We start from the raw sequence: 15,801 nt of genomic DNA, 5'->3' as shown, positions 1-15,801 counted from the left end.
ATGTGAAAAGAAGCAGATGACACCAAAGAAGCTAACGAGGAGAGAGTAGACAAGAATGTCAGTAGTGCTGAGGAAAAAGCATGAGTATGCTCCAGGTTAGTGGTGTACTGCTGGAGCATGTTTGCGCTAGGGATGCTGTCCTGCTGTTTGAGTCCCGCTGGTGAAAATCTCTAGGTTTCCTAATCTCATTCCAAGAATAACCACTTAGATCACAAGTGTAATGAAGTAGTTTGTTTGCTGTGCAAACTGTTCTATGAGTAGAACATACTCTGGTGTTTTACAGACTTTTCTGTTCTCTGAATGAATAAGTAATTTCTTCTTGTTGTGTAAACCTCTACCCAATGAGCATGTGTCCAGTTTTAAATGTATGGTTCATTTCAGTGGCTTCAGATGACTATAGCTTAATAAATTTTCCAGTGAAGAGCTGTGAAGGGACTGGAGTCAGAGCATCAGATTCATAGATTTGTAATGGCCCTAGTTACACTAATTATCAGTGAAGCAGAGCAAATATATTGGATCTATTCATAGATAATTAGAATGGCTTGGGTTGGAAGGGACCTTAAAGATCATCTAGTTGCAACATCCCCACCATGGGCAGGGATGTCACCCACTAGACCAGGGTGCTCAAAGCCCTATCCAACCTGGTCTTGAATCAGAGATGGGGCATCCACAACTTCTCTGGGCAACTCATTCCAGTGCCTCACCCCCCTCTCACTAAAGAATTTCTTCCTAACATCTAATCTTAATCTTCCCTATTTCAGATTAAACTGTTCCCCATTGTGCTGTCACTATCTACCCGTGCAAAAAGTTACTCTCTCTCTTTTATATAAGCCCCCTTTAGGAACTAGAAGGCTTTTAAAAGGTTTCTCTGGAGCTTTCTCTTCTCTAGGCAGAACAACCTCAACTCTCTCAAGCCTGTCTTCACAGGAGAAATGCTCCAGCCCTGTGATCATCTTTGTGGCCCTCCTCTGGACCCACTCTAACAGGTCAACGTCTTTCTTGTGCTGAGGACCCCAGACCTTTGCACAGTACTTCAAATTGGGTCTCACAAGAGCAGAGTAGAGGGGGAAGATCACCTCCCTTGACTGGCTGGCACCTACCCTTTTGGATGCAGCCCAGGATGCTGCAAAAGCACACTGTTAAATCATGTCCAGCTTTTCATCCACAAAAGCACCCAAGTCCTTCTCCTCAGGGCTGCTCTCAATGAGTTCTTCTCCCAGTCTGGACTCATGCCTGGGTTGCCCCGACTCAGGTGTAGCACCTTGGATTTGTCGAACCTTATGATGTTCTCTTGGGCCCACTTCTCAACATTACTTTTGCTGCAACGTGAATAACACAGTACTCACTGGCGTCAGTGTTTTACATGAAGAATTAATTGTGCAGCTAAGCTGTTGTTTTAAAATGTGTTTCGGTGGTAAAAGTCTTCTGTGTAACACTGAAATTCTGCTATTAGACAGACCTAGAGATTCAGGAGGTTGTACTCATGGTATTTTTAAAAGATACTAATAATTATCAACCCATTCAAGCTAGTGGCCAACAATTTGAAATAGTAAACTCGGCCTTCTCCAGTGCAGCCCTCTCAGGTGTAGCAACTGGATGAGAAATCAAGATGTCTGCAGAAAGTTTCTGAACTGATTTATGATCCTCTTTGAGGAAAATATATTTAGCCCATAGTGATTGGTTTTTTGCAACTTGCAAATAAATTTTTTAAGCAAACAGTCTTTGCTATCTTTGACCTAAACTCATGGATAGTACAGTATAACCCACACTTTTTCAGCAGACTTTGTAGTCACTAAGGCTAGGCTCTCTCCTTACTAAGATCTCCTCAGAGATGCTTGAAAGTTGCTTCCCAGTATTTGGAGACCATTCTCAGGGCTCTTCCAAAGTCTGCTGAAGTCAGAGAGAGCCCTCTGGCAGATTCAGCAGGTTTGGGACCTTTCCTAAAGTGGTTCCCTGTGTGAATCAGGTGAAGCTAGTTTTAGTCCATCAATAATATTTTTGTCTTGAGAGTTACAACCAGCTTCTCAGAAGTGGTGCTGGGGGATCAGCATGTGGGATTAGGAAGTGGGACTTACTGTCCCAGCTGTGCTGACTAGTGGGGTGATCCTGTGCATTGGAATGTGACCAGCATGTTTGCTTCCCTGCCGCGTGCAGTTTCTCTCACTTCCCCGTTTTCCAGGATGTGCCAGATCCCTGGATATTTGTGCTTTCTTTTGTGGTTGCAGTACCCTGTGATGGGATGTAACTGGAAAAATCATGTTCTCTTGATGGTAGCAGTATGCACCACAACAGAGGCACACCTCTCCATGGATTAGAGTGGACATACTTAGCATTTCCACCCGTGCTGCTCTGAATACATCTCTCTCCCACCCTGGCGACTCCACCCCTAGGATTTCATCCACTGACTTTCAGCTTGAGCCTCATTAAGCTTTTAATCAACTCACCACCTGCCAGACTCTTGCTGTCAGGCCAGATGCATAGCAGTATTGAGGAATATTGTGCTAATACCCTAACATCTTGAGTACTTGTGTCATGTCTGGGATTCGGTGCTGCACTGGGTGGCACTGGTCCAGCTACCTCACTGCATCTCCAAGTGCTCTCCCAAGACATCAGCTGTTATGGTACAGGAGGGACTGTGTCATCGCTGCTGGCAGCTCCCAAGTCGTGCTTTTCTTGAAGAGGAAGAACATCTCCAATGCTCTTTGCCAGCTGGAAAACATTTCAAAAGCTGGTAAATGTGTTTTCTTCTCTGCTTTGTCAGCCAGAGCATTTCCAGATCACTGCCTGGTTGCACATCTTTAATAATGTTTATAAAAGATAGGATCTAGCTCAAATAGAAGTTTTTGCCTTGGTGCTGGTTGGCATTAGATTATCATAGTGGTGTTTTTTGGCCTTGAAAAAAATCTATAAATGTAGGAATTATTGCTTTTATTAAATTTTCTAGTGTGTCTTTTGCACTATTAAACTGAATTACTATTATGTGCTGACTGGAAGATTGTGGGGTTGCTTGTGCTAGCAGGGAAGAGGGTTCAGCTCATACATGAGGAGGAGGAGACTTCTGCACCACCACTCTGACATGGGAGCAGTGGGGTCCCCAAACTAAATGACAGATTCTGTCTGTGCTCTAGGTAATTTGAACCCTGGAAGCGAAGGACATACCTTGGGAAAGGAGGGAAGAGCAGTGGAGAAGGAAAGGGAGTTGGTTGTGGAAAGGATTATGGCACTTCCTGCTCCCAGTGAGGTGATGCAGTCAGCTTGGTATTTTAATTGATTGGCAGGTGGCTCCTGCACAGAAGATGATGGTGAGGAACACTTCTCCCATCCAGAAGCCCCACTGTGTGCGAGCATAACATAAACCCCCACTCTCCCATGAGCACAGCCGTGTGTCTGCTTCGTTCCCAAGGTTGGGCTCCAGCACTACTGTTTAACAGCAGTCAGCTGGAAAGATCTTCTAACTGGTTTTATGCAAATGGAGTGAGATATCTCATGCATGTGCCTGTTTGCACACAGGCACCATCCCCTGTCAGACAATAGATATTGTTTTGTCATGTAAATAGCGCTCAACTAACAGGGTTTGCTGAGAGTTGAGCTCACTTACACTGAATGGTTTTGACATGTGTGTGTATGCAGGTGTTGAAAGAGAGGGCAGGGAGAGTAACAAAGCTGTGAAACTTCAATAAGATAAACCAAACAACCCCCCCAAATCATGTTATATGGAAAGTGGTAAGTATATAACCTGCGTGTTGGATAAAGGTGGTCAGGGCTACACAGCAAAGAGATAAGTATGAGGGGAAAAAAACCAGTTTTCTTTGTACAAGATTAGTGACGTCTAACCAATGACTTGAAACTGCCTCTGATCGTTATCGTTGGTCTCCACGTGTCTGTGCCTCTTTCCAGGAGCATTCTGCTTGGCAGGTGCAACTCTGGAGGTTGGTTTTGGTGATAACAAGACATCTACGAAGAGCTGCCAGACAGCTGAGGATTTACATTCAGTGAAGCCGACAGTGGAGGTCAGGGGATGGAGATGCAGTCGACAAAGCAGTTGGGGAAGCTGCGGTCACTGTCTCCCCATGTTCGTCGCCACGTGGGGTTGGCTGTTGGTCCATCTGCAGGCGGCCACCTGCAGTGGAGCAGTGACATCAATCAGTCTGGTCTGGTTGTGGTGGGAATCATGATGAGCAACTGTTATGCAGATGCTCCCTGGGAGGCTACTAAATAGTCATTGTTGAAGTAATTAATAGCAACAAGTGAAAAAAAAAAAGCCCAGAAAATGTTTTCAGATGTCCCAGACAGCGGTGATACTTAGGGTGATGAAACATGCAACTGTCCATATGAAAACTGAATAATTTTACTTACCACAATAAAATATGTAATGAAAACAATAAAAAAAAAAAGAACAGAGACCAACATATAATCTACCAAATGTCTGTGGTGTCCAGTTCAAAATGTTGATTGGTATAAAACCTAAGTCCAAAAATAGTATTGATGATGTTGTAAAGAAAAGTATAATCAAAAGCATATTGTTCTTGACCTGGTGGGGGGCTTTGCTGTTTTCCAGATATAGCTGCTGCTGATGTGGTTTTCACAATGACACCTTTGACTGGTTTTTAACTGTCTTTTGGGGCAGGAAGGGGTGAGAGGCAGTGTCCTCTCTTTAGCAAAATACATAGATCTTTTTCCTTAGTAGTTTTTACTGGATCCATGGTGGAACTAGAGAAAAAAATCACTGAAAGGGAAGCAATGCTGCAGGTCTTGGACAAACCCTCTTAAAATCAGTTCAGAGAAATGGCAGATATATCAGCATCCTGTAGTAAATGATAAATGAGTTCCAGGAAACTCACTCTTTCTAATGCAATAATCCACTCTGCTGAAAAATGCTGCTATTCTAAAGTGAACACAATCTTTCTGTTTACGTCATACTTTATGTATGATAAACTGCTTTGCAAAGGGGAAGAAAAAGAGCATTTCATAGATTTTATTATACTGTTATGTACTAATAAAAAAAGAAACCCATTTTTCTCTGAGAGCTGAGCAAAGAACAGATAAGCAGTATTTGGACATAGGAAGTTTTCTTAGAAAGACTATTTTATTATTATAAAATAGTAGCTATTATGTACCGTCCCATAACAAAATGGTCTGTCTCCATATCTTAATACTAAATACTTAATTCTAAAAGAATTTATTTTATTCTATGTTGCATAAAATGAAGCTACTGGGTGCTGAGAGTTTTTCTTGGACTACATGCTCCCCAGGGAAGTGGTCACAGCACCAAGCCTGCCAGAATTCAAGAAGCGTTTGGATAATATTCTGGGATACATTGTGTGATTTTTGCAACTGTCCTTTGAAGGGCCAGGAGTTGGACTCAATGATCCTTGTGGATCCCTTCCAACTCAGGATATTCTATTATTTTATGATTCTATGAATCTATTCTGTGCAATTTCTGGTGATAAACTAGAAAAGAGAATTTGGGGTCCCTTGTGGAAAACTGCAGTCCCTTTTTTTTTTTCCCTTTCATCTTGTACCTTGGTACACACAGAAACTTTTTGTTAGCTATGTAAGCATTCTTTTATTCAAATACTAATTTAACATGGTGATTGTACTGAGAGTGACCTGTGCTCTGGCATTGCATCTTTTCCATTTAGCGCAGGGGACTTCATAAAATTGATTAGCTCATAGCTCTTAAATCTTTCATAATTTTGGCTTTTTTCTCTTCCTTCAGAGAGGAGGCTGATGTTTTTAACTGTTTCCATGAATTTAGGAGAGTCTGTCGCCTAGCCTTTCAGTATCTGTGATGTGTGATGTGTCCTGGACTGTCCTTTGACTTTCGAAAATCATTATTCCGGTGCTTTTTTTGTTACTGACGTGTAGGTGATACAGCCACTGAAGCAGCCTGGCAGCAGTTTAGAGGGGAGGGAGCTGGGGAGGGGGAAGGTGCATAGAGTGTTTTTTGCCCTCTCTGCCAGTTGCATGGGAGAAGAGGGAGCTGCGAGCTTTAAAACCCTGCCACCAAGCAGCCAGCTGCCCACCCGCACCGTGCTGTGCCATCCCAGACAAACATCTCCTAGAGCATCTGTAGGGCAGTGTGACTCGCTGAGCCAAGGGCATAACCTGTGGGGATGCAGCTGGACCTCAGCGCCGGGGGACAGTGTCTCACTGCTGCCGATCAGGAATACTAATCCACAGTCAACCTGTCCTTTTCCACACTCCACTGATGGGGTGAACACATAATCCTCAGGGGTGAGCAGGTTATCCTTGGAAGGGATTGCCCTGCAGTGGAGCAACTGAACCTGTGGGCATCACATCTGGCCAGTTTCCCTGGAGAGGCTCGGGGAAGTAGGTATTGCTTTCCCAGCCTGCCCCAGGTAAGTAATTTGATCTTAAACAAAGAAGCACAGAGATGGCTGTTTCTTATTTAAAATTGCATTAAATATTTTTTAAATAATTTTTGTTGTTGTTTTGAAGGCAGAAGGTTTGAATATTCCCATGCTTTGTGCCTCCCCTGAGCTTCTGGATCTGGGGGGTGATAATGAGGGATTTAATTCTGGGCAGCAGGTGCTGGCAGCAGGGATGTGATGCAGTGCCTGTAATCATGTTGTCAGGTTAATTTTGCACTGTCTGGGTGTGAAAGGAGCAGTCAGGCTTCTAACTGTAGTCCTTGGGCATCTGGTACCTTCTTCCTGCTGCAGACATTGTCAAGGAAAGACACCGTGTGTCTCAGGCATGTAGAGAGTTAAAGCTGGTGGGGAGCAATGCCACTGCCAGTGTAGCCACTGTGCCAGGGAAGGGTCCCTTGGGAGAGGAATAAGAAGGTTATTCCCACTCACAGTGGTCACCCATCTTTTCTTACCAGCTCAGGAGAAAAGGAAAGTTGGTCTTTCAGTTGTCTGGGCTTCCTATCCTAATCAGATGCACTGTTCTGAATTGCAAATAATCCCAGCGGAGGAGATGTAAAGCAAATGTCGTAGGGAATGAGACCTGTTGTGGGAGCAGGAGCCAGGCTTGTGCAGTGACTGCCCTCTGGGAACGGGAACTGACAACTGCTGGAAACTTGGACAAAGTGGGAGATATCTGTAAAAGACTGATATCTGAATCAACACCTTGCTATGCTTTTATGTACGATGCAAGTGGTGGAGAAGGCAAGAAGAAAAACTACGTTCTAACAGCAAGGCTGTAACAGTTCGTCACTCCAGCATGGCAGGGCATGGCAGGCTGAGGAGGCTCGTGATCTCCAGGGGGGAATGTGCTGCAGTAATGGGAAGACAGTGAGAGAAAGGGAGCACAGTCAAACTAGGGAGTACAATTTCCAGCATTTACTTTGCATAGGTATGTACCTGTTATCCAGGCTTTTCCCTGGCACTGTTGTGTGTCAGTTCAGGTATTAGTGTGTGTTTCTAGTGGTGTGGCTAAGATGTGATGAACATCCACAGTTCTGCAGATTTGCTCAGAAATGTCAGTGTGTCAGGAAAATGTTTCCATTGACATTTTTGCAGTGAATATGGAAATCTCTCAGTGACAATGATGTTACTGCTTTTCTTTTTTTTTTTTTAATTTAAATGGTAAGAAAACCAAGCAGAATCTGACCACAGATGTTTTAAGATGCACAGAGTTGTCATTGTATTGTGCATGACTCCATCCAAAGTGTAGGCAGCCAGCTTATGGGTAAGGTTGGGGACAAATAATCGATGGTACAGTTCACTTGGAAACCACCACTGCACAAGCAGGGGCTGGCACAGAAACACACCATCACACTGCCTTAAAAACTCATGGAGAAAGATTCTTGTTGGAAGGTGTGCCTTGCACTGTGTGCCAGTCATGGAGAGGAGGAATGGGGTGTGCTCCTGGGTTATGGAGGTGCAACTTTGGATGTGATCGGAGGGTCAGGGATATGTTGGAAGCAGGGGGGCCAGGATCATGTGGTGAGGGACATAGAGGAAGGGTGAGTGTTCATCTTGCTTCGGTAGCACAAGTTGCTGGAAATTAAATACTTAAGGAGATGAGATTGAAACTTGTGTTGTTTTTCACAGATCAAATTATTAATTGTAGGCCATCTGTATTTCTTGGCTTTTTTACGTGGTTTGTACCATACAGTGCACAGCACTGTGCCAGAGGAGCAGGGTATGATGTGTACAGTCCTAGTGAAGCACACAAGGGTTTTTTTTTCTGTCTTCCATATTTTCCATGTTTCCAGGGTGTCCAAACTGTGTCCATCACATTGAGAGTGTGAATAAGACCAGTCCAGTGACATAGCACAGCACTGTTCCTGTGTTGTCCCATGTTACACTGCCTTTGAGGGCCAGAAAGTTTTTGTCTGGTTTCTCTGAACAAATGTGTAGCTATTTCCATGTTGCTCCAAACACGTTTGCACCTAGAAAGCAAGAGAAAGGTGAGGAAAAACTAACCTGAATCTTCTACCTGGAAATAGTATTGCCAGTGCTTATACTTAGAAATCAAGAGTCAGTTATCTGGAGTTATTTCCTGGCTTTTACATAACTTGCTGTTAACCTCAGAGAAACCAGTAACTTTCCTGTGCTTTCAAAGGCCTTTTCCTTAAATGCATGTAATATTCTTCAGTATATTATTCACCTCAAAGAGTGTTACAAGAATTAAAGCTTATAAAGCATTTTAAAATTTGTTAATATAAATTACCATAGGAATGCAAATTAAATTCTGCTATTATCATCTACTACTACAGATTAACCAATATGGTTTTAATTTCTATGATCAAAAATTTTTAGTGTAGATCACTAGTCCATCAGGTTCCAGGGACTTTGGATACTGTTTTGGTGACACAGAGTTTCACAATACCCTATTAAGCATTCAGTTAAACAGGGCTACAGCATCTTCTTGTTGCAGAGGTGTACTGGTGAATACGAGCTTGTAACATTGGAGCAATGTTCATTGAAGGGTTTTGTCCCCAGCAAAAATGTCAGTACTCCGAGTGGTGTGATTATGATGGGGAGGGCCTTGTACTATCAGCTAAACTGAGAAAACCAAATCAATTTAGGGGGGAGCTAAGCCATTAAGCAGTAATAGCTTTTAGTTATTGCTGTTTGGGGATGGATTCAAAGGGATAACATAAGGGTGAAAGACATTGTATTCCACTATCAATCTCCAAGATCATCTAATCCTGCACCTATTACTCTTAGACTATGTGGAGCATATCGTGCTAGTAGCTGCTAAGGAGCAGTACAGTGATATTTCAAGAGAGAGAGAAAGACAAATCATCTGTATACACGCTGGTTATCTTGAGTGTGTTTTTCCTGTACTGAAACAATTAAATACCAAAGTGGGAAAAGCACAAATAAAGCTGATATCTTCCTCAGATGGGCAGGCTCTGGATCCTATGTGTCAAAGTGATCTGTGGATACGTTTTCTGGAATTATGTCCAAAATCTCTTTTCAGCTCTGATGGCTCATTGGATGGGTCAGTGTAGCCCAGGCAGATGAACATACTGTTTGCATGATGAGTTCTAAATCTGAATTGTTTCTGTGGTCAGTGGGGCATGATGTCAGCACTGTGGGGGGAATATAGTTTCTCACTGACAGCAAAGATGATTGTTTTCCAGTTGCAGGTTCTGATCCCTCCCTAAGGTGTCCTTGGGATGGTTCAGGGGAGGCTATGAAGCATTTTATACTTGTGAGGGAACAGTCAGCTGCCTTTAATTGCTGACTGCACTCTGTCCTTCCAGGACAGAGGTTTGTATATTTATATCAGCAACCAGTAACTATAACCTATTCTTGTTCCCTTGGCCAACAGCAGTTAACCCATCCTTGGCTAATTAAAGTCTGGGAAACCTGGGGGGAAGGAGAGGATGAAAGGGGGCCACACAAATGCAGTTTAGGCCAAAAGACAGTTAAGCTCTCAGAAAGTTTAAGGATTTTTGTCCCAACCAAGGGAAATGAGGGCACATTCAAAATGTGCTACTATCTACACCCCTCCGCATTGTAACAGAAGTGCAATGTGTTCAGGAGGTTCCAAGGGGTTTTTGTGACCCCCTCCCAAACCAGTGCAAAGACAAACACTCAGGGAGGAGTTGCTGCAGCACTTCTGTTTCTGAAAGCTTGCTGACAGCAGTGTTGTTTTCTGATCCGTAGGTCCAGAGGATGGCATAGCAATAACGTCACTGTCCAGGGAGCTGGAGTCCTTCCTCGCCTCTTTGCATGCTGCTTGAACTGATCCCAAGCCTTTGTTTTTGGACTGAAGAAACCTGAAAACCTTTCTCTCCTAATTCATGAGCCAGCAGGATGTGGTCGCCGTGCTTTCAGAACGCCTGCTTGTAGCTGCCTACAAAGGCCAAGTGGAGAATGTGGTGCAGCTTATCAACAGGGGTGCCAAGGTAGCGGTTACCAAGGTAACAAGAGAAAAACGCTTTGCGAAAGCCCTGGGAACTAATGTAACTCCTAGACCATTCTCTGTGAAAATGCCTTCGTAGCTTTACCAATCTGAATGTGACTGAGGTTAGTGTTCAGATTTCCTTAAAGTTTATACTTAATAGCTCACGTAAATTTGCAATATAGTTGCATGTCTTGTATTTATACACTTCCCAGCAGACGCAGCTGTGATGAACACTGAGTCCTCAGAAACACAGTGTGTTGATGGACGGGCAGCGACATTTTTCAAAGCGTGCATTGACTTTTGAACACTGTGTGATCTGATGAATGGAGCGATTCATCACTGTCAAGGGAAGGCGGTTCAGAGCACCTATCTCTCTGGGTGAGGGGATGGGGAAAAGCCACCTCTGTGGTAGGGTAAGGTACACAGAGAGTGTTTCTTTTCGCTGAAGTCTCTTGGTACAGCAGCCTCACTTATACCCAACATTCTCATTGATTCGTTCTGTGTAGTCCCTTAGTTCCAACCGTGGGGGTTGCAAACTGTGTTCCCCATACCTTTGAGATAAGGCCAGCATCAAGGGATTTCTGCGTAGATATTAAGAGAGTTCAAAATGTTATTCACCTATTCTAACTCTCAACATGTTATAAATAATACTAGCATATAAAAAATGAGGTAGATCTGGCTGTTGCGGAGAAGGTTTGATCAGCAAAAAACCTTAGAATTAGGTAAGTTAAATCTTTAGAGCTGTAACGTAGGATTTGGGGTGTGCTGTTTTGATGAACTGTTGTTCTCCATTGTATCTATTTTTTTGTGTGTTTCCATATTGGTTTTGAACCTTATATATGTATGGGAGCTAATATTTACAGATAGAAAGCAAATGTGAGTACACTTGATAAAAAGAGGAAAAGACAGATTACTTATCTATCAGTGACAGTTGTTTTCAGTCCCTTTGCAGTGTTTGAGTTGTAGATAATATTTATTTTGAAAGCTGGAGTGATCCAAGGACAACCTGTGTTTGTGAGTTTTGTTTGCCAAAATAAGGGGCCTCTTGTTGCTAGATACAAAGCACAGATATAATAAACATGAATAGTCCCATAAAGATGCCTGTTTGGCTCTGTAGTCCAAGCAGCTCTGTAGCTGATATACAGCTATTAAAGGTAGTCAGTAATAGACCAGGAAATACTGACTTACAGATGCCTGACTGGTAGCTCAGGGTTTTGTGGTTGCATGTTTTCTTTTGTTTGATTTTTTAAGGTCATGAGCTGTGAAGACTACTGAGGAACCTACCTGAAAATACACAAATGTTAGAAAGGATGTTGTACTTTATATAAATGTGTGCATTATTGTAATTTCAAATTTAGTTTCCACACTGTTTGAACATAAAATGTGATATCCCTTGGTTTCCAGAATAATTATGCCACTGATTGAACTGCTTTATGGAACTAGTTACCATAATCCACAATTCAAATGCAAAATTGACACTTTCTCATTTTTAAGGTTAATTATTGTGCTACTATCAATGCCTTCTGTTAATTACAGTAACAAACACGTTGTGTAGATCTGACTTTGAAACACAAAATCAGCTTAATTTGATATAATGCGGATTTGCTAGAGTTCATAAGTTTTTCTTTCCTGTATGACATAGGGTGACTTGCTTGCTTTGTTGTTCAACCCTTGTATGGAAAATCAAAGCAGAGCTTATTTGGCAGCAGAACTGCACCCAGGTGCAAAGAGTTCGTGTTTCTGTTGGACAGCTGTGAACTCTGAGGCCATTCCTGTAGTTGACCTGGTACTGCAGAATTGTAGCTATTCTTTCCTAAAAGTTGTGGGTTATCCCCATGGAGTCCAGAGAGGGAAGATGACAAAAGCTGTCCCTCTTGCCATTCTGGGTGCATCCCAGCACACCGCCAGACAGTACAGATGAGGTACTCGGGTAGCCTGGTGACAAGCCCTGCTCAGAAGAGATGAAGTCAGATCAGCAAGACTGTGGAGGGGTGCACAGAGGAGTGGAAACGCTCTCAGAGAAGCAGCCAAGGCTACACGCGTGGGGTATTTTGGAGGTGCACACACACTTATTCCTCCGTGCTGTGAGCCAGATAGAGGTGAGTGCAATGTGAACCAAGAGGCGTGAGACCAAGCTGCTGTCCTCATCAAAGCCCATCAGTCCAGGCTCCGTAGTGTCTTATCCAGGTCTACACAGCGTCCAGTTTGCATTTGGCTCTATTCAGCCAGCTAGCTGTATAGAGAGAGCATATGCATATTTGCTTGTGAAAGGCTGTATAAACATACCCTGGGAAGAGCGTGGCTTGCTAATCTGATGGCACACAAAGGCTGGAAGGAGAGATGTGTAAAGTTAAGGACAAGGTTGTTGCAAGAGCAAGGATGTATAAATTAGTCTCAAGTATATTTAAACTGGAAATTTAAAGGGATTTTTTAGCCATCACAGCAACACGTTCTTGTGCAGTCTTTCAATAAGCAGAAAGAGTGCAAAATAAGAACTACTTTCGGGATAGGAGTTGTTAATTTTAGAATGGAAATTAGATGGCAGGCTTGTTGTAGCACACTAATATAGACGAAGCTTTCAGATGAACTGAAATCTAGAGCTGTCTCCTCCTCCAAGATAAAACTCATTGCACAGTGGAGCATAGAAATAAATTTATTCATGTGTATGCCTTACCTGTATGTCTTCTGCTTTTATTCAGTTTTCAGTTTGTTCTGTCAAATTAATTTTAAATTATAGGAATTTGCATCAAAAAAACCCTGGATCTGGTACTTGTCAACCAAAATTCCTGCTGGATTCTGTGAGTTTTATTGGAGGAAGACATGAGGAGACAAAACTCTTTGGAGGGAGCGAAAAAGTTCCCATATCACTGTAGGCTTTAAATGTATTTCAGATATGCATCTGTAAGCACAGACCAATTCTTATGAACAACACTGTGCAGAGCCACAGCTTGAAGTGGCTAGGATCTAGAGCTAAATGCTAGAGAGTTCTTTAGTCAAAATGGATTAATTGAGCATAGCTTAAGGAAAATGAAGGATATTTTCTATAACAAATCAAGTACTAGTAAATGCCAGATAGCTGGCTTGTCCAGTTCTATTTTTGTCATATATGGAAGGTCATATGATATGGTTAATTGTTGCTTCAGAAAACAACAATTCAACTGTAAAATAGTATTTCATTTTTGTCACCTCTGAGTAGATGATTTCTGACAAAGAAGAATATGAAAGAAAAAACTGGAGAATCTGTGTGTCCAGGTGCTCATTTTAGTGTTTCCTCGGGGATGCACTTGTTTCATTTTGCCAGCATTACTAGCAAGGCATCTGTGCAGGTGAAGTCAATATGGAAAGGTGCACCTCTCTGACTCCGGCAGCGGATACTTGGGCTTGTTCCAGATTTGGGGCCTTTTAAAATATGTGGAGAAGAGCTGATGGGCACTAGGTCACTCTGCTGCTACTGACCCTCGCCACAGTGGATGAGGGGTGGTGGCACTGCAGTGCACATGCATTGAGTGCTTCTCCTGGTGCTGGGATGTGGGACTGTGGCCAAGAGAAGGTGTGGTGCTCAGCAGAGGCTTCATGGCTCTGCTCTTTTCTAAGGGCACCTGCTCGGTCAGGTGCTTTGTTGCCACTCTGCTCCATATGACAAAGAGATAATTTCCATTTTTACACCTTTTCATCAAACATTCTTCAAATGTATAGCTGTTTTATTTATGAAAAAGGCAAAAAAATCCCCTGAACAACCGATCACACGTATTGGCTAATGCAACAAGCAGGTTCTCTTATCAAGTACTTTGGTGAATAAGCTGCAAAAACTGGAAAACTAGGAACTGAGCCTGCTATAATTAAGTCTTTTCTTCCAAGCAAGAAAACTGGTCCCTTCTTTCAGTCCATTTGTAGTAGAGCTCTCTTTCAGTGACATTACTGACAGCTGCATCTTTGACACAGAAGCGTTGGAACTTCTGCTGAGCTGATGTCTTGCTCTCCTCCCAGGATATTGCTGTCCTTTTCCTGGGTTATTTTTCTTTTCATTCTGAGGGAGAGGGCTATGGACCACTAGGAATGGCCCAGGAGGAGCTGTGGTAGTGACATCTCAAATCAGGTCAGGTCTTCTCTCAAGCTTGTTCCCAGAATGCTGCCTGGAGGATGGAGAGCAGTGGGATTTCACCTCCCAGGCATCTGCTTCTGGTGCATCCCAAGGATGCCTGGCTTAAACAAGGCACTTCTGGAGCTCAAATTTCCAGGTATGAACCTCTGTGCTCCAGCTCACCAAAACAAAGTGTTACTGGGTGTTGGGTTTCACTGGGGTGTTGCAGCACAGGATGTAGCATTCAATAGCAAGAGTTAATGGGGCCTGAAAAAGCTGTGTGTTAGCAAGCACACACAGGAGCACACTGCTTCTCTGGTAAACACAGAAAAGATCAACAGAAGAAATCATAAAGGTAGCACAGGCACTTTTAGTGTAATTTGTGTAGCACCATGGATTTTATGAGTATTTTCAAAGAGAAGCAGAATATAGCATTTCTGCAGAACATAGCATTAAGATCATAGCTATAAAATTGAATTCTGCAGAGAAGGGATGATAATTCAGAAAAAAAAGCCCCAAGGAAATGCAAAAAGTAGTGCTTCTGTTTTGATTCAGTGATTCTGTTTGTTTGATTTAACTTTTGAACTAGCCATGTTATGAACATGCCATATGGCAACACTTTAGTAATGCTGGGGTACTTTGAGTCTCAACTTCAGAGCACGTTGAGTTCTTTAAAGCAATCTCTTTTTTTCTTCTGTTTTAAGTTAAGACAGAAACAAAAAAGGAAATGTATTTTGGTGCTTTCACATTTTTGCACTCCTTCAGTTTGAAAAGCTATTTGTGTCTGTTTTGAACAATAAATAAAGATAAATGAAAAGGGACTAGCGAACATTTAGGGACTTCTGAATGCCTGTTGAGGTCAATGGGAAACTTTCTGCTGACTTGAGCAAGCAGGTTATTCATGGAGAACAGTCTAACAAATCATCAGTGTGAACAATGTGACAAGACTTGGATTTTGCTTTCAATCTTTCCAATAAAATGTGGATAGGCATTTTTTGTACGAGTGCAGAATGGATGAATAAATAACAGTCCTTGTGCATCACAAGTGCAGGGTGAGATGGAGAACTGAATGTACTTTCATGAAGTATCTACACATATATAAACATAGGAAAAGGTCGTGCAGCTTGGGGTGCTGAGGCCCCCCTGTATGGTTTGGTTGTGGAGTGCATACTCTGGCAAACATACTCTTCTGAAAGTTCTGCTTTTAAATGGTATGTATCGACAGGTGCCTGACAATGTCTGAAAGTTAGAATACAGATTAAATACAAACAAAAACCTACCCTTGCATTTTACTGCTGAAACTCATGTGGCTGTTTACAGTGCTTGGCTGCAGCCTGATACGCCCCACAGCTATAGCAGCGTGTCATGGTGGTTGGAAATTGCAG

General features: G+C 42.7%; 1 protein-coding gene across 8 annotated transcripts in view; it reads left to right on the top strand.

Moving 5' to 3' along the window:
* ANKRD6 (ankyrin repeat domain 6) overlaps positions 1–15,801 on the top strand; it is a 96,726-nt gene that overhangs the window by 51,640 nt on the left and 29,285 nt on the right. For 4 of the 8 annotated variants that reach the window (XM_027695345.1, XM_027695353.1, XM_027695373.1 and 1 more), the window contains one exon: positions 10,095–10,351. In XM_027695345.1, the coding sequence (XP_027551146.1) occupies positions 10,232–10,351 (120 nt within the window). In that variant the 5' untranslated portion in view covers positions 10,095–10,231. The other 4 variants (XM_027695391.1, XM_027695337.1, XM_027695327.1 and 1 more) reach the window with 2 other exon arrangements.

The sequence above is a fragment of the Neopelma chrysocephalum genome, unplaced genomic scaffold (genome assembly GCF_003984885.1).
Source record: "Neopelma chrysocephalum unplaced genomic scaffold, ASM398488v2 Primary Assembly neopelma1_23b, whole genome shotgun sequence".
NCBI classification, from domain to species: domain Eukaryota; kingdom Metazoa; phylum Chordata; class Aves; order Passeriformes; family Pipridae; genus Neopelma; species Neopelma chrysocephalum.
The sequence above is the reverse complement of the archived record's forward strand: the minus strand, read 5'-3'. Positions and strand labels throughout refer to the sequence as shown.